The sequence below is a fragment of the Cucurbita moschata genome, unplaced genomic scaffold, assembly GCF_002738365.1.
Source record: "Cucurbita moschata cultivar Rifu unplaced genomic scaffold, Cmos_1.0 Cmo_Scf00017, whole genome shotgun sequence".
Lineage (NCBI taxonomy): Eukaryota > Viridiplantae > Streptophyta > Magnoliopsida > Cucurbitales > Cucurbitaceae > Cucurbita > Cucurbita moschata.
Genome location: NW_019268533.1, coordinates 4445956 through 4465031, shown reverse-complemented (window position 1 = coordinate 4465031; position 19076 = coordinate 4445956). Strand labels below are relative to the sequence as shown.

Genomic DNA, 19076 nt, shown 5'->3' with positions numbered 1-19076 from the left:
CAAAATAATTAAAAACAAAAAAACAAAAAATTATGGTAAGGTCTTAATGTATCTTATATATTTTTGTTTGGCTGGAGTCAATTCAAAAGTTTTGTTCCATAAACTCGAAATTGAATCGAATTAGTTCAAGTTTAGAAAAATAAACCCAACCCAACCCGGATTGTCAGGTTGAGTATACAGCTCTACGAATAACAAGTCTAATTGTGAAGAAAAATTGCATATCAAATCACTGCAACGATTCAGTTCATCTACGTGCAAAATTTGTAACAATCAACTTTAATAAGTAATCATTTAGTCTCAGTTGGCACCCAAAGAAGGTAGATGGTGAGATCTCACATGATCCCACGTTAGTTAAAGAGGGATATGGTTACATACTAACTTAAGGTTCATGCTCATTTGTGACTATTCTTTTTTCTTCAAGTTCTCGTGAGAGTACCATTAGAGATGAGGAAGGAAAAACACACCGTTCAAAGATTAAATTAAGTGAATTTCTTTGGTTATTCATATCAATTTTAGTCTCGGTTTAATTCAAGAACAATTTAAATATATTTTTTTTGTACGAAAGATTGAATTGAAATTAAAAACGGATTATTTAAAAGATGTCGTGTTTTGTGGCGTTTAAAACACGATAATTCTAAACTTAAAATATTTATTTCTACAAATGGGTTTAAATTAATTATTTGTACACATTTGGGCAGCCTCAATGTACTCTTTTTATTTTTTTATTTTTATTTTACTATAAAAATTTGAAAAATTGTTGTTTTCGTATTTATTTAAATATGTGGGGCCAAATTGTAAATAGCCATCCAAGTTGGGTAACTTCTCCATCACCCAACATTTGTTCAACAAATACAAACCCCAAGTTTCCAACTTGAATTATATTAAAGTATATTCAAAATTTGATGCTTATAAATACAAACTATGTCCATCCCATTTCTCTCACACCCATTTCCTTATATTTTTCAACCTTTACGATCCAATCCAAATGGGTCTCGTAAAGATTTCCTTGTCTCTCTTTTGTGTCTTCTGTATCACTATCCTTCCTTCGTCTCTCGCTCAAGACTCCCCTCAAGACTATGTTGATGCTCACAATATTGCTCGTTCCCAAGTGAGCGCGGTCCAAGTTGGCATCAAACCCATCCAGTGGGATGAAGAACTTGCAAACTATGCTACACAATATGCCAATGAACGTAGCAACGACTGTCAATTGTTGCACTCTAATGGGCCTTATGGCGAGAATCTTGCCGTGCATTCTAGTGAAATGACAGGCATTGAAGCAGTTCAAATGTGGGTGGATGAGCAACAATTCTACGATTATGCCTCCAACACCTGCACCGAAGGAAAAATGTGCGGCCACTACACTCAAGTGGTGTGGCAAAACACGACAAAAGTTGGATGTGCAAAAGTGAGGTGCAACAATGGCGGTAAATTCATCACCTGCAACTATGACCCACCTGGCAATGTCATTGGCGAGTGGCCATATTAAACGACCCTTCAATTTAAAGAATAAACTATAAAGCGTGCAAGTTTTATATTATGTTTATGACATCATTTTCACGTATTAATAAATAAAAATAATGCAGGATTGTTCGATCGATCTTGCTTTATCAAAGTTTATCATGTAATCTATTATTTTTAATAAAAAATTAAATATACACTATAGTTTCATTATCGTGGTTACTTTTAAATTTTAATCATTCCATTTTAAATTTTAAATGAGTTAGGATTTTATTGATAACAATATAAAAAAAAGATACCTAAAATATTTTTATAATATGAAAAAGTGAATGTGCTAAAAACATATTAAAGAGATAAGAAATAAGATTTATCTTAGGGACACAATTCATATGTAATTTAAATTTTATTTTATGTTTTTAAATTCATTGTATTTAATAAATCTAAAACTCAAACCTAGACGGAGGTTGTTTATTTGGTTATTTTAACCTTACTTAACTTTCAAGGAAATCGATCGGTTCAAGGTCTTAACTTATTGTATATATATATCTATATATATATATATATATATATATATATATTTTCATATTTTCTTAATTCATATTGAGCTTAATTTTCATATTAAAGTACAAACGATTCCTACAAATATTTCTTAAGAAAAATCTAAACGGGCTACTTACCTCGTCGTCGATGTTTGAGACCTCTATTCTCGAGATTTCGATATCCGAATTATTTCAATTTTTTTTACCGACTTCTAAAGTGTCTAGTTTCTGGAACCATAAATTTTTTTCATGAGAATTGGTCTGAAAAGGAGGTTAAAATTGAGAAAAACTGAGGGAGGGTAAGGTTTTAGGTTAATAGGACTAGTTAAGTTGAACGGACTCAATGACTTCAAAAAGACGGGTAACTTTTTCACAAAATAAAACATCTTAAACTTAAAACATCTCATTCATTATATTTATATTATATCAAAATAAAGTTTATACAAAGTATTTAAAACACTACACAACAGTTAAAGTACAAAATAAGGAATGACACAAGACATTTTAAAACAAAAGGGTTGAGGATGACGAGTGAGGTTTGTCTATGGTACTTGCTCCATATTCTGCTCCCGACCTCGACCAACTCCTTATTACCTGCGGAGAATAAGGAATGAGTACTAAGATTCAGTAAGCAACATACTTGTAGGCTCTTAATCGTGTCCTTGATGTGCTAGGGGTACCACACTCTTTCTTTTCTTGTTATTGCTTTTGTCGTAAGTACTTAGGCCATCTAGTTCTTGTTCTTGACTTGTGGGTTCTTATCATGTTCTATCTTGAGGATCTTGGTCCTTGGATTTTGAAACCTTGGTTATTCTCTACGGACCTTAGTACTATGGTTCTTTGTTCTTGTCCTTAGAACTTGGATCTTGATCCATGTTCTAGTCCTTGATCTTTCTCTTGTTCTTGGTTCTTTCTAGGTTCTTGTTTTGTTTCTTAATTCTTTATTTAAGACACTACCCTTAGGAGTTACCGTACTAGTCATAAACTTATCAAACTGTATCTGAGGCTTCATGCGTTCCAAGCGATATATTCTTAATACCTACACTCAAAGCTTCATGCATTTCAAGCAGCATAATCTAAGTCATGAGATGATGTACCATGGGAGGTTTTAGGAGGTCCTTGATTCTTGTCTAAGGTAATTGACTCTCTTATTATTCCATCGTGGCCATAGATTACTCCCCATGATAGACCATAAAGGTCACGTGATCAAAGCATGCATGATCATAGCATAGACCATAAAGGTCACCTGATCGATGCATGCATGAACATGACATAGACCATAAAGGTTACGTGATCGGTGCATGCATGAACATGGCATAGACCAAAAAGGTCATGTAATCAATGCATGCTTGAACATGGCATAGACCATAAAGGTTTAGTGATCAGTGCATGCATGAACATGGCATCCTGACAATCTTTAGATACCCAGAACATGGTGCAGGGCATTTCATCTAGGTGGGGGAAACATGAGACCAAACATGACATCCTGCAAGGGAAACATGGTGCAGGACATCCCACCTAGAAGAAGAAACATGGCCTCTAAAACCATTGCGTGGTGGGAGGTATGAGCCATAATTGGACATGCTTAGAGTATTACCTAGCATTCTTGAGTTCCCGAGTCTGAGGATCTTGGTCCCTCTTGGTCCCTTATCCTTGAGTGGTATCTAGCATTCTTCTTATCTCAATCTTCTAAGTTTCTAAGATTCATAATTCCTTGAGACATAAGTTGTCACATGCATTCCTAATCATATGTACCCATCATAATAACTAGTATGAGTTATTCTAGAAAGTCATAGATTCATAATGGATTCCTTAGAGGGTTCTAGAAGGTCATGAATCTTGAGGTGTTTCCTTTAAGCATTTCTTAAGTCCCATCTTGGTTTAGGTTCCAAACTTGCTCCAATCAACTTGAAATCTTGAACTTATTGTCATGTCATTTAGAATAGGCCTTACAAAAAATAGTTGGTAATTTGGAGTATGTATAGACCTTGAGCTAGGATATGACTACTTCTTTCATTTTCAGGAACTAAACCTTAGAGGTTTTCATGTCATGCATCGTATTTTAGCCTTGAAAACTTTTCCAAAGTTACCCTTAATTTTTTTCCCCATGAGTTCATAAGTGGCGTCTTGTGATGCAGGGCATCTCATTTAGGTGAGGGAAATAATAAGTCCATCTTGGCATCCTGCTCATGGTACATATAGTAGGGCATCCTACCTAAAGAGAAATAGAGGCCTTGTGGTACACTTCGTGATGGGAGATAATGGTAACTTCGGGCATGGATCCTACCAACTTGTTAAGCATGAACTTGCATTAACCTAGGTGTTTTATTGGATTCTTGGTAATCCTAGGTTTTTATGCATAATGTCTTGGGTCAAGCTTGGAACTTATAAGTTCTTTATAGCAATAGTTCAATGTGATCTTATGTATGTCCAATCTTATTAGCAAACAAGGGTACATGTGGGGAATCTCTTATTTTATGGATCGTTAGTCATTCTAGGAGGTGAAGTCGTATGGATCGTGATGAACGTTTTTTTTCCATATCTTGATTTTGCTACCTAACATTTTTCAATGACTTCCAAACTTCATTCAATCATATAACATCATAAAATAAGATCTACTACAGAGTTTCATAGCATTCGGAGGTCATTTAGGTCATGAACCGAAGGTAAATTACCTTAGGGACATTATGGTCATTTTATACCGTTTCTTGGTTTACCTACTTATTCTTATCCAATGACCACCAAATTTCATATACAACCTTAACATGCTATAATATACTCAACATTAAAATTTTATAGGTAGCACGAGTTCATCTAGTGGGTTATTTTTACATTACATAAATTCCGAGCAATTTTGTCGGTTCAGGGCCTTAACTGAAGAGTTTTTGAGTTTTTCTTTCATATATTCTTAATTAATACTGGTTTAGGGTTTCTATGAAAATCCAAGTGATTCCTACGAGTATTTCTTAAGAAAAGTCCAAGGTGGCTACTTACCACGTTATTGATGTTCGGGACTTCCGTTCTTGAGCTTACGGTATTCGAATTACTTCAATTTTCCTTCCACATACTCCTTATTGTGTCTAGTTTCTAGAACCATAAATTTTTATTTAAGAACTGATCTAAAAGGGGTTTAAAATTGAAAAAACCCGAGGAAAGGTCAAATTTTGGGTTGATTTTGCCGGTTCAGTTGAACTGGTCATGTCATCGTCTTCTTCCTCTGGACAGGAAAAAGATGCATTTTCATCGTGGTGTCGTCTGAAACTCAGGCTCACAACTTCGATCACGCCATTTCTTCCCTCGATTTCTTCAAGAAACTTAAAGTGGTGTTACAAGGAAGAGCTAAGGATTGATTTCATACCTTCTCGTGGATCATAGCCTAAGATATTTGCCTCCAAAGTTCGTCCAAAATCTGGTTTCTCGCCGAAGCTAAAACATAAGATTTCTTATGGGATAGCCAATTCTAGGGTTGTCAAGGCCCAATTTCTTCATGGAACCTCTTCCATATCCAAAGCTCAAGCTAAAGGAATTGGTTTGGAGGAACGTCTTTGAGTGTGGGACCTCAATTTCAAGAAATCGCTTTCAGCTTGCAACTCACTCGAAACACAAGATTTTCGTTCTCTTGGGAAGTTTGTTCTACAACGTTTCAGCTCTCGATTCCTTCATTAAAGTTACTCAAATTCTTCCTCTGAAGCTAAAGAAATCCTTAATTTGAAGGAAAAGGGACCGTAGACAGGAATATGACACTTACCCCCAATGTGAGCCTGAAATTGAGTTTCTTTAATTGGGCACGTTCCTGAGGTTATTTCTTTTCGAGATCTTCTATGGGAAACATTCCTTGCAGGTGCAGAAACTGATTGGGATCGTTCTTGCTCGGCGAATTATCATGTATCCACATATTGGATTCTCAAGTTTTCCTTGAAACTCTTTAATGGCGGATTGAATTGGGGGAATGGTTTTTTTTGGCACTTTTAGCACTCTACTCCTTCATAGAACTTGTGGGTAATCTTGTTTAAAAACTATAGGAACAAGTTAGAAGAGAAATGATAGACAATTGCACTCGAATTTAGAAGAAACCAGAGGGTAGGAGACCCAAAATTTAAACGCTTATTGCCTTTGATTGGGAGCTCGACCTTGCTCGATTCTTGTTCCATATTGTTGCCCCAACTTCAGACTTTATAGGAGGAGCTTAAATTGAAATTGAGAGCTCTAGAATCGTCGTGATTTGAAGATTGAACTTCCTCGATAATTCGTTGAAAGTATCAGCTCCGATCGAAGCCTTACCGACCATGGTTTTGAATACTAGCCGTTGGATGTGATGATCTGTGCATGTTCTAGATCATATCCAATTTTGGAGAGATCCAACGGCTGAGATTTGAGTTTCGAGAGATTTTTTTTTGCAGATGGTCACGGTAGATACTCTGATCTTGATTAGAGTGACATTTCTATAATTATATATCCATTCTTCTAGAGTATTTTGGTAATTTGCCACTTTCAGAATATTTTATTATTTTTTCTCCAAATATCCATAATTCTTTTAAAATCCTTCATCCCTTGGTTGGTCATTTTTTCCTTAAAGAATCTTGAAATTCCTTTAGACAAGGAATTAAAAATTTGAAAGTTCCTTAAAAATGGGAAAAATGACTTTTTCGTTTACTCTTTCCTTTCCCATCCTTTTCCAAAAGACTTCACTCCTTAAAATTTGTTGTCAGGGTATAGGAATGACTTGCTTAAGACCCTTTTCCTTGCTTGATCCTTTAATTTCTTTCCTTGGGTCTTTTGGGTCGTACATGGGTGGTTTATTCTCATTCGAGCTAATTCCCTTCATTTTTTTGGTGTTAAAAATAGGGTAGAGTTAGGGATTAATTTCATACCTTCTCGTGGATTATAGATTTTTCTTCAATGACCACTATGTTTTACGCTAGGGATTGATATCATACCTGTGTTGTGTGTTAGATGATGCACCATCCTTCTTGGTCGTATCATGCACTCGTCTAGGCCCTCGCCTTACTGGATGGCGCCGCTTCTCTTGTCGCAACGTGAGGGTCACAACCTACTCTCTTAATAGTTAGATTGTGATATTCTCCCTCACTTAAACTAGTCATCGTTCTTGATGGCTTACTTGGGGGTATAAACACTCCTTGGATTGTGACACTCTTTTCCACTTAATCTCAGCATTGTTCGTGATGACGATCCAACTTTGGACTGGATGTTGACAAACCTATTGGAAATACATGCTTCATACTAAATATGGAAACTGCACACTACTTATAAGCTATACCATTGACGGGCCTTCCCTCTATCTCCGAGAATCGCAACATAAGCACGAAAAAACAACTACACTAAGGTTGTGGGCTATCCCTTTTTTGGGCCTCTCTCGCCCTTCTGCAAACTCGACTCAGGGCTCACTAGATAAACTACGATAAACTAACTAGTTTCGGCATATCCTTGCCTAGGCTAGGGAGAGCGCACCCCAAATTTGGCCATTTTGACCACCCTCGTCATATTCTCTGAATCACCCACAACAGACATCCCATAGGGTGAGGCTCGCAAGCCAACCACAATATTTTCTCATCGTGGCGCTAACCTTTATAGTAGCGATGTTTGAAAGCTTGTAACACAACCCCGTGTTGGAGCTACACTTCAGCCAACTATTAACTTGTCACCATCATGTGGCAACGCTACCTTGACAATTCTCTAGTCTTGCTTGTAGCTTCACTTCTAGTTGATGCTCACTTCTCAAGCGGATACTTGTCTTAACAACTCTTGTTAAACTACAACCTTTGGTACGAAGCAGTGGCTCAATGAATAGATGTGTGATTGCACCTTGGAGCACATTCACGGAGTGAGCAACCCGTTCGATTGAGCTCTCGTCCATTCAAATTTGGATGTCTTTCTATAGCAAGGTCACCCCCCCATAAGGACTTGCATTGTGCTCAACTTGGCACTTGGCCAATGCATGTCTCAACTGACTCCCGACTTCTTTTCTTACAACCACATTATTCCTCTCACGCAAATGGTTCTTTGGAAGACTCCCGACCTAGTGTGCCTTCTGTCTCATCTATTGCCAACATCAAAACCCCAAGCCCTTGGAATATGAGTTTGGTTCTTTCTTTAATGGGTAGATCTCCCCACAATAAGGTGTCGACATGACACTAATGAATTTCGAGTAGTCTTGACTTTAACCCACAACTGATTCTAATTTTGACCCGCAACTGTCTTGCGTGCTCTGGCACTCTTCGCACACTTGCAAGGTCTTTAATCAACTCTTGGGTCCATTTCTCTGACTATCTTATCCGACTAGACACACAAAGTGCGGCTTTGATACCAACTTTCATAGTCGTACTTTTTCAACTATGCGACATTGTGATCTTGACACACTCATGACTAGCCTTAAGGAGAACTCAATCCCCATCTACATTTTTTGCCCGACTTTGTAGCTTTATTGGACCTTAGCGAGGTTTGTTTTCGACAAATGAACATTGCTTGTGTAGAATCTAAGCTTGCTCGACCACACATCTCGCCTACATGTGCATGTTCAATCGTCTTTGACACAACCGACTTGCCTCTACATTAGTCCAAGTCATTCAGTTCGATCTTGCCTCTACTCAGGGTCAAGGTCTCTTAAAGCAACATTGCATCTCATCTTTGTTGGAAATGACCCACAATCGAAATATGTTGAAACAAATAACTGAAGTGGAAGAACAACTTGAGAGGAGAGAGCTTTTTTAATAGAGGAAACTTAAGCACTTATGCTTATTAATTCTTTTTGTTGTTGTGAAACTAGCATACATCTCATGAGTATTTATAGTGGAGAAAACACAACTAGTCTCGTAAACTTTCTCCTCGAGTTAAGCAACTACTAACAATTCTTCCTAATTAAGGATGAACAATTTCCCTAAACCTATTCAAGCCAATAATTATTTTTTACCAAGTCAAGTTTATTGACTCACATTCTCCTCCGTAAGCTTGACTTTACGAGATTTTTTACTTCGAACAACTCTTGCATGTCTGCAAAGCTTAGCCCTTGCTAGGACCTTAGTGAGAATATTTGAATGTTGCTATGTAGTATTAACGTTGTTGGGTCTCTAATCAACTCTGCATTCTTCACAAGAAGTTTTAATTCCACAACATGCATCTCTCTTAAGTGCATGGATTTCTTCATGTTGTAGGGCAATCCTTTGTCTTTCAACCTTTTTTTTAGACATGCCTCTAGCCTTCTTTGGTTGAGAGGATAAGTTTGTCCCACTTTTCTTACGCCCTGGTGGCCTTCTTCTAGTCCTATGTGGTTGAGATGACAAGTATGGTGAAATATGCCATCTTGTAGGTCTCTCTTCACTGATTGTAGTAGCCTCTGCTTTCTTCTTAGCTATGTTTGTCGGGTTTTTTTTTTCTCCTGACCCATTAGTTTCTTCTTAACTTTATTGTTGTCAACATCAATGGATTCTTTTGGAAGATGTTGATGGTCTTTTAGTAGTATCTTATATAGGTGGTTTCACGATCGTTTTACCTTCATCAACAGGGCTTCATTTCTGTCATATGCCTTGAGGAATGGACCGACTATCTCCACTCTGCTACCTTCTTTTGTCATTTGACTAAGTCTAACAATATTGTTTTTCAAACTTGGGATGTAATACACCTTGGTCAATAGACGTTGATCGTTGTTCTTACACTGGAACAAGATAGATCCTTTACCTTAGATCGGTACAATTGATCTGTCGCAAAGGTTCACGTTTTCAGTGAACTTCTCATAGAGGTCCTTAAACTTTTCTCGATCTCCGGTCATGTGGTTACTTGCTCCGTTGTCTAGGTACCAATGCTGCTCTCCACTTGGTCTTCTCCATCTATGAAGGAGTTTGTAACACCCCTAATTTTCTAAACCTAATTAGTGACATCACCTATGCATACATAATTCATTATGTGGAAGCTCATAGTAAATAACTTTGGAAAAACACTAACAGAGTCTTTCATAAAGATTCATAAATTCAAAACAACCCTATCTCGGAAAATAATCCTTCAATAATTGAATTCAAAATAAATCCAATACAATACTCAATGTTATAACTTAAAACAGTCAAATAGAAGTAAACTCCTAAAAATATCCCATCTCCAACTTCCATGGTGGCCCCAGCTCCGCCGTCAACCATACATTGGCGCCTTGCCTTTACCTGAAAAATGTAGATAGCACGTGGCTTGAGTATTTTACAAAATACTTAGTAAGTCACCGCACTGTTGGGGTTAGGAATGCAAACACATGCAACATATGAGTGAGACCTAACTTTTCATAAACTTTACATAGTCTTGGGCGCTTTCCTATTCCAGGTAGGGTTGGGTGTGTGGTACTCCTTCACACACGGCACATGTACACGTACATGAACTCACCAGGCGGCCTCGTATACATACCCCCTGGGCCTAGCTTGGTCGGGCACAACGTGTTACACGTCGCCGGACACCACATAACAGAAAAGGGCCCGCATGACATCATAGCGAACATAAATATTGTAATTCATTCTTTCGTATCATAAAGGGGAAGAATCCCGATGCACGTGACATACATATATGCATGAGGTCCCTTAACATATCTAACATGGCATTACATAAGCAGTGCTAACATCGCATATACGTTTCTTACATTACATGGCATCTCACATGACTTACATTACATGACATATTACATAACATGAAAATACATTCCAGTTGCATAAACACCTCATGACATGACTTGATAATACTACATGTATCCAAGGCATCGATCAACATTTTCATGGCATATATTACTAACATATCGCATAAACAGTCAACAGTCAATATAACCCATTACGTTTCATAGCATAAATAGTTACATAATTCATAAATCATATAGTCATATCACATAATAAAACATGGTGCATGCAGGGGCCACAGGGCACGCACCATCATACAACACGTGGTAAACTAACTCCAACAGTAAGGTCACTTACCTCGATGGCTTTGGTTGAAGTCACTCACAACGAGCTAATCCCAACGGTTAAATACGTCCTATAATAACCACAAAAAAAACTTAGGGACGTTTCATAACATACCCTAGCTAATCTCATGCTATTTATCAAAATAAACTCCCAATACAATCTGTCTTTGATAGTTAGGAACTATACTGACCTCGGATGGTAAAACTAAGGGCATAAACGGCTTCGGAAGGACCGAAAACCTTGGAATCGATATAATACAGTGATACCAAAGCTGCCAAGCCGAGCTACCGAGCCGACCAACTAAGCCGCCAAGTCGAGTTGCGAGAATTGACGGAACCGAACCGATTTCATACACATGCGAGGCGAGGCGCACTGTGTACGTGTGCGAAGCAGCTGGAGCTGTTGAGCGTCCATCTGCGGCTCGACCCGATTCCAAAAACCTCGCCTTCCTTACCCGACAAGTCGAAACCCTAATTTCCACCTCCCCGATTCCGGCGACGCACCGACGATCCCACAACGTCTTGAACACCGATTTTCGACGGTCAACCTTCTTTGACACAATGATCCCGACATCAATACCTTACTTCCACTCAATTCTTCCTCCGAAGAGTAACCCAACGTTCCGAAGGAAAGTTTGGAGAGAATCGTTTTCAAGGGATGTAAAAGGTTGGGCATAGAAATATAAAAATAATCTTAAGACATTTCCCAATAAGGCATTCTAGGATTTTTTCTAGGGTTTTAGGATAAGAAAACTTAGAGCAATAGGAATGTTTCTATTAGGCAATAAAAGTCTCACAGGAAATCTCTCGATTTCTGAAGAGATTACATTTAATTATTTATTTTATTTTTATTTTATTTTATTTTATTCTAGAAACTCTGATCGTTACATCGTTCATCATAACCTTCTCCTCATTGAGCATCAACATGTTGGGCATTTTCTCAACCAACATCAATGTGGGCTCTTCATCATCTGAGAAGATAAGATTTGCCTCCTCATCACTCTCCTTGTTGTGGCACACTACTGCATAATGCCCATATTTTCTACAAGATTAACACTTGATCATACTCTTGTCCTTCCAAGGGTTGACATTTTAATGGGTTTGTGAGATATTGTCACGACCTCCTTTGCCTCCATCTCTGCGGCCACGTCCATGACCTCTTTTTTCTTTGTTATGGCTGCCATGTCTGCTCATACCTGAAAAAGAAGAGTCATTTGCATCTTTCTTTTTCGTCCATGCGACCCACTCCTCATGTGTGAGTGAGAGGTTTTTCTCCTCCTCTTTGTCTTCGTAGCCACGAAGTCTCTCCTCATGAACCTTAAGACGAACAATGATCTCCTCAATCAACATGTTTATTAGGTTGCAGAACTGCTCGATGGAGGTGACAATCTGCATGAATCTTGGGGTAATAGCTCGGAGAAACTTCTTGACAATGCAAATCTCCTCCACAACGTCGCCTAGTGAACAGATGCTGCTAAAGGTCGTCGTCAACTTCATGGAAAAGTCTTCTATTGCCTCATCGTCCTTCATGCGGATAGCCTCAAACTCACTCTTTAAGGTTTACACATTTGCTTCCTTGACACGTTCCACACCAACATGCATTGTTTGCAGCGTCTCTCATACTGCCTTTGTCGAGTCCTTCTCTGTCAACATGAGAAGGACATCCTCCGAAACTGCTTGGTAGATGGCGACAAGAGTCATCCTGTCCTTGCAGTCCTCAACGTCACCATGCTCGACGGCGTCCACACGCCTTTTGCCTGTAAGTTAACACGCATCTTTATCGATCATGTTGTGTAGTTACTCTTCGTGAGTAACGGGTACTTTATGTTACACTCCCCTCCCTTCTGCTCCTTATCGTTGTCACATCTCCTCCGAAAAATTTGAATGGTGACGACAATTGTTTTGGCATCATAACTCTGATACCAAATATTGGAAATGACCCACGATTGAAATATGTCAAAACAAATGAAGAACAACTTGAGGGAGAGAAATTTTCGCTTATTAATTCAGTTTGTTGCTGTGAAAATTGCATACATCTCATGAGTATTTATAGTTGAGAAAGCATAACTAGTCTCCTAAAATTTAATCCCATTTAAAGACTAACAATTTCCCTTAACCTATTCAAGCTAATAACTATTTTTACGAAGTCAAGCTTATTGACTCACAATCTTGTCATCTTGGTTCTCAATCGACAATGGCCCATATATCTTGATGTCATCTAAGTCTCAGAGTGTCGTCGACCATCACAACTCACTCGTTCATGCCATCAAGAATGAGCCCATGTGTCGCTCATCTCATCGAGACATCCTAAACATTCATCCATTCGATTTCTATCGAGGTATTAGCCCTCTCATGCCCATGCCATATCATTACGGATATCGTACCGAATAGTGAGTGTATAATTCAACTTTCGACGCTTGAGTTGGGGCACAATACTGGCACACCCATGTCGCCTGGTAATGTCCTTGAAAAACACATTTCAAAGGAAGTCGCCCTAACTGTGACACACACATGTACCACAGGGAAGCTTGCTTAGAACACATGGCCTAGGGGTGGTGGAGAGCTGACACCATGTCTCCACCTATAGTACATTTTGACGCATTTCCAATACTTCTGGAGTAGAAGTGATTTTGGCAAACGGGCGTATGGTTTCATGGAGAATTCGTCCGGTGTCTGATTGACACAATTTGGCGAGCATTCTTATTTCATATGGGACGAATTTAACTCTAGAACTGCATGGCCAAATTCCTTCCAAAACATTGACTTTTGAGGTGAAGGTTTGGGGCCCTACCCTGCCCTTCAACAAGCCAATCTTTGCCACTCTTTCTTACTTGTTCCCCCTATCTTGCTTATGCCTCAACTTTTCTTCAATGCCCACTCTGTGTGGTGTGTTAGAAGATGTACCATCCTCTTTGGTTGCATTATGCCACTCGTCTAGGCCCTCGTATGGTCGATGGGAGCCACTTGAGGGTCGCCGCTTCTCTTGTCGCAATGTGAGGGTCAGAACCTATTTTCTTCATAGTTAGGTTGTGACATTCTCGTGCACTTAAACTAGTCATTGTCCTCGATGACTTACTTGGAGGCACAACCACTGTTATGTTGTGACATAGGGCATCCTGCTTGGAAAAGGAACCAAGAGCCTCGTAATGCACTACATAACGAGAGGTCATAGTCGCTTAGAGTGTAATAGCATAGTACCTAGAAATCTTAAGTATAATAACTTTAGGACATGAGAATATGTAGGGTATGGCCTTGCATGGTCCTAGGTTATGTTCTCAGTGCATGGTTCATTAACAGTCCTAATTATATTTGAATCTTATCGCATATGACCCTAAAGTAAATGTAAATATTTTCTCAATTACAATCATGTCATAAGTACTTTGAGTACAATATACGGAAGTCTTATCGATAGCTTTTGGCCTCCAAATCATCTTTCGCAGACCTACCTTTCGTCATATTCTGTACATACAACCTCACGTTCTCAACACAATTGATTTCCCCTTAGCCAACATAGCCTCTTTCATTTTCTTCCCAAACGGTCTTTCATCATTCACAGAAACCCTAACCTCAATATCCTCATCAGTGTTCTCATAAAAAATATACAGAATCTCGACAAGCCCATCGACCTTCTGCAGAGATTTACCTTTGGAATTTGGGTCCTCTTCGCCAACCAAGTTGTTGTCGCCCTCCTTGCCAAAATTGGCTCCTTCGCCCATTGTGGCGACTCTTTCGGCTTTAACACCATCTTCGTCCCTTGCTCTGGGGGACGTGTCTCCCTCTCCATCTATTAGAACTTCACCACTTGCTATGGCGTTGGCAACTTCTCCATTTGTTGTGCCTATTGTTCCATCACCAGCCTCCACTCCTGGCAATGGTGGTGTTGTGAACAGGATCATTTTCTATGGATCTATCATTGTAGCTCTTCACTCACTCATGACGGTCTCTTTATTAGTCAGTTAAAATATGCTCAAAATATTCTTACTCGTGCTCATTTGCTCGATAACAAATCAGTCAACAAGGCACAAATCTCACTCCATCTTCGCCTCTCTCTTTCTTTCTTCATCTAAACTACAACCCAGGGTCCGCACTCTCAGTTACTACCCTCTTCTTCCTCTATTGCTTTGAGTGCCATCACGTCCACCCTTCCTTCTTCACAACTACCATCGAACCCTTTCTCTCTCTGCCTCTGGTTCTTTTCTCATATTAGAGTCATCGCCCTAATTTTAAAGCCTCTCTCTTGAGTCTCTATCCCATAACTCATGGTTGTTTCTCAACACCTAACACCTAACTGCTGATGGTTGTCATTTCTCTGATTCTAGTCTCTATCGACCTCTCTTTATATTTTTTAAATATTAACTTTGTAAGTTTTTANTCTTTTTAATGATGGAGATGACAACTTGGTGACAACTTTTTATTTAAAAAAAAAAAAAAAAAAAAAAAAAAAGAAAAGAAAAAGAAAAATGGAGTATTAAACATATTCAATAGTAATCTCTCAAACCGGATCAAACCAATATTAACCCACAAAGCATGAACATGCAACATGTGATACCGAAACAAAATTGTGACAAATATCAACTCATTCAATAATTGAAATCAAGTTGAGCGTGTTATAGCGCCTCATGATCATGATATTAAATGTTTTTATTTATTTTTTTTTGGAGAAGCTAATAAAACGAGTTTTAGAAAAGAAGAGAATATTTGTGTGAATTTAGTAAGGAAAGGGCGATGAAAGTGGAGGATGGAAATAGGTAAAAGCATTGAAATTGTGAAGTTGGGGGGAGAAGGTGTTGGCTATGAACCCGCCGTTTTCTTCTCCGTTTTCTTCTCCGTTATCTCCTCCGCTTCTTCTCTCCAAACTCTTTTCCCCTATTTTCCTCAATTTACCTTTCTATCCAACAATTATACCAAACCAATCCAATTTTTCCTTTTTTTTTTTCTATTTTATTATTATTTCATTTTTCAAAAAATATTTATTTATTCATTTAAAATATATTTTTTAATTTTTTCTTTAAATAAATCTTCACGAAATTATCATCTATATTTTGGTAAACAGTACGAGCTCAACCAAACTTCAAAAAATTTAATCCTTCATCCTATGCCAATTATTAATTTATTAATATTTACGATGTCAATTTAATTTGTCGACTATTTAAAATGAGTGCAAATGAAAAGATGTCTCATGTTCACCGTGAAAAAAGACGTTCATTTTTTGACCTAATTTCCAAACATGTTTTACTCATTTTATGACTCCTATCTTCTCCCTATATAAACCCCTCAACTTCATCCAAGTTGTACAATACAACGCAACCACAATGGACCCTCGAACAACCTCATTTCTTCTCTCCCTACTACTCATCATCTTCTTCAATTCACCCTTTGCTGCTTCCGAGACATTCAACGTCGTCAGTTTCGGAGCCAAACCCGACGCCAAAACAGACTCGTCCAAGGCCTTCCAAGCAGCATGGGCGCGTGCTTGTACCTCTTCTACGTCCGCATCCATTTACGTCCCAAATGGCAGATTCTATCTCCGCCATGCAACTTTCAATGGGCCATGCAGAAACGACGCCATCGACATACACATCGATGGCACTCTCGTGGCTCCTTCCGACTTCCATGTTAATGCCAACTCTCCAAATTGGATCATTTTTCACCTTGTTAATGGAGTTTCCATCTTTGGTGGCACTCTTGATGGTCAAGGAGCTGGATTGTGGGCTTGCAAACGTTCTGCCAAAACCTGCCCTCGTGGAGCCACGGTATACTCATTCTTTTGAGTTGTAATTCAATTCCTTTTTTTTTTTAGAAAAGGTTATAAGTGTCATATACTTTGTTTTGTGTATGTGCAGTCGTTGGAATTTACCGATTCCAAAAACATTATGATAAGTGGATTAACATCATTAAATAGCCAGATTTTTCACATAGTAGTGAATGAATGCCACAATGTGAAAATGGAAGGACTAAAGGTCTCCGCTTCCGGTAATAGTCCCAACACGGATGGCATTCACGTAGGGCTATCATCTCATGTCACAATTCTCAATTCAGATATTAGCACCGGCGACGACTGCATCTCAATAGGCCCCGGCACTTCCAACTTGTGGATTGAGAATGTTGCTTGTGGACCTGGCCATGGAATTAGGTACTTGTTAAGTTTTTTTTTTTTTTTTTTACTTGAAAAACAAAACCAATTGACAATGAGAGAAGTAGCCTAAGTATCTTAAAAAGATGGTGAGGTCTCTTAACCCTCACTATTTAATCGGTTGATGCAGCATTGGGAGTTTAGGAAAAGCGTTGAAGGAGGATGGAGTTCAAAACGTGACAGTAAAATCTTGTAGATTTATGAACACCCAAAATGGAGTGAGAATAAAAAGTTGGGGAAGGCCAAGCAGTGGGTTTGCAAGAAACATTCGTTTTCAACATCTCAAGATGACTAATGTCAAGAATCCCATCATAATCGATCAAAATTACTGTCCTTACAATAAAGATTGCCCTGGCCAGGTACATTTCAATATTTGTATGCATTAAAAGAAAAACATTATGTTTAAATATAAAATTTCATTTTCGTTCTTCTAATTGAATAGGCTTCGGGAATTAAAGTTAGTGATGTGACATATCAAGACATTCGTGGGACAGCCGCCACTAGATTCGCCATGACATTCGATTGTAGCCCAAAGTTTCCATGTGTGGGAATAAAGTTGGAAGATGTAAAGCTGAGTTACAAGAATGGAGCAGCCAAAGCTTTGTGCAGTCATGTTAGAGGAACCGTTACGGGCTGTCAGTGACAGATAAGTTTGGTAGAACTCTTTCGAGTAGAGAACTTTGTATTATTAGAAAATGATGCTAAATTGTTTTTCTACCTCTTCCACCAAATGTCAAAATATGTATTTAGAGGTAGATTGGGACATTCCCGACTACCATTTATGATTTAAAAACCATACACCTAATCAAACACAATTCATGTATGTACCCAATACACGTAACTAAGAATGCATGTAATAAATGTTATCAACGAATGAACCTTCATGTACATGTAGTTATTCCTACATGTACTTACACATGTATCTTTCAACACCCTCTCCTAAACTGAGTTTTGATGAAATCAACTTAGAACTTTACTTCGTCTTCTTGAACCACATATTGAATTATGTACGTCCCCATATTTCTTCTAAGCTTCTCGAAAAATGGCTGTTTCAAGGGCTTTGTGAATAGGTCTGTGATTTATTCATCACGTTGGCAAAAAATTGAGTTCAATAGTACCTTCTTTACACAAATCACGCAAAAAATGAAACTGAACATCGACGTGCTTACTCTCCTTCCATGCAACACAGAGTTTTCAGACAACTCGATAGATGACATATTATCACACAATAGATAACGGTCAATGAATCTCATCTTTTCGAAATGAGAATCAATGCGACTGTACCATGCTTTCAAAGCTTGCTTCAAACTATATAGAGCTTTCTTCAACCCATACACTTCATCCTCTTTACCTTTTTTCGTACAAAATCATCTAGTTGCTCCACATATACCTCTTTCTGAAGCTCTCCTTGTAAGAAGGCCGACTTCACATCATGTTGATAAATCGGTTACAATTTATGTGCTGCAATTGGAATTATAAGCCTCATAGTATCTCGACATACTACTGGTGCAAATATCTCCTTATAATCACCCCTATACTTCTGCTTGTATCCTTTTGCAACTGATGGGCCTTGTACTTATATACTTTACCATGTTCAATCAACTTGGTTTTGAAGACTCATTTTACTCCAATTTTTTTCCTTTAGTAAAATCCGTAAACTCCCAAGTCTTATTCTTCTTCAGAGATCTCATTTCATTATCTAGTGGATTCTCTCCATTTCTTCTCATTTACCGCTTCTTAATAACCATAGATTCTCTCCCAAGTCTTAGTAGTGTACGCGTCTATACTATCACGAAGGAATATGGGTATTCCCTAATGCATGAATACACAATAATACATGAGGTCTCAACATTTTTCCATTTTTATTATTATTTAATACAATCTCACTAGCATCGTACTTCATATCATATCATTTTGTCATATCATTTCTCATAGCGTTTATCATATTGTTTATCACAGCTTTCATGCGTATGTCAAGGTTGTATTTCATGTTAGTTCGTCA

The 19076-nt window shown here is 38.2% G+C and overlaps 2 protein-coding genes across 2 annotated transcripts; both read left to right on the top strand.

The window, feature by feature from the left end:
* The first annotated feature begins 954 nt into the window (after positions 1 to 954).
* LOC111454909 (pathogenesis-related protein 1-like) lies at positions 955 to 1540 on the top strand. Its single transcript, XM_023096378.1, has one exon. It carries the CDS (start codon positions 986 to 988, stop codon positions 1484 to 1486), a length of 501 nt encoding a protein of 166 aa, XP_022952146.1. The 5' UTR covers positions 955 to 985; the 3' UTR covers positions 1487 to 1540.
* A 14644-nt stretch (positions 1541 to 16184) lies between these two features.
* LOC111455565 (polygalacturonase-like) lies at positions 16185 to 17889 on the top strand. The gene is made up of 4 exons (XM_023097277.1): positions 16185 to 16694; positions 16785 to 17074; positions 17205 to 17433; positions 17517 to 17889. The coding sequence occupies exons 1-4, from the start codon at positions 16185 to 16187 to the stop codon at positions 17715 to 17717; spliced, it is 1230 nt and encodes a 409-aa protein (XP_022953045.1). The 3' UTR covers positions 17718 to 17889.
* Positions 17890 to 19076: the final 1187 nt, after the last annotated feature.

Excerpts from the sequence above, each read along its gene's own strand:
- LOC111455565 (XM_023097277.1), top strand. The coding sequence starts at position 16,185 with ATGACTCCTATCTTCTCCCTATATAAACCCCTCAACTTCATCCAAGTT. Across the intron at positions 16,695-16,784 it reads CCTGCCCTCGTGGAGCCACG|TCGTTGGAATTTACCGATTC; the intron begins GTATACTCATTC and ends GTGTATGTGCAG. Across the intron at positions 17,075-17,204 it reads GGACCTGGCCATGGAATTAG|CATTGGGAGTTTAGGAAAAG; the intron begins GTACTTGTTAAG and ends CGGTTGATGCAG.
- LOC111454909 (XM_023096378.1), top strand. The coding sequence starts at position 986 with ATGGGTCTCGTAAAGATTTCCTTGTCTCTCTTTTGTGTCTTCTGTATC.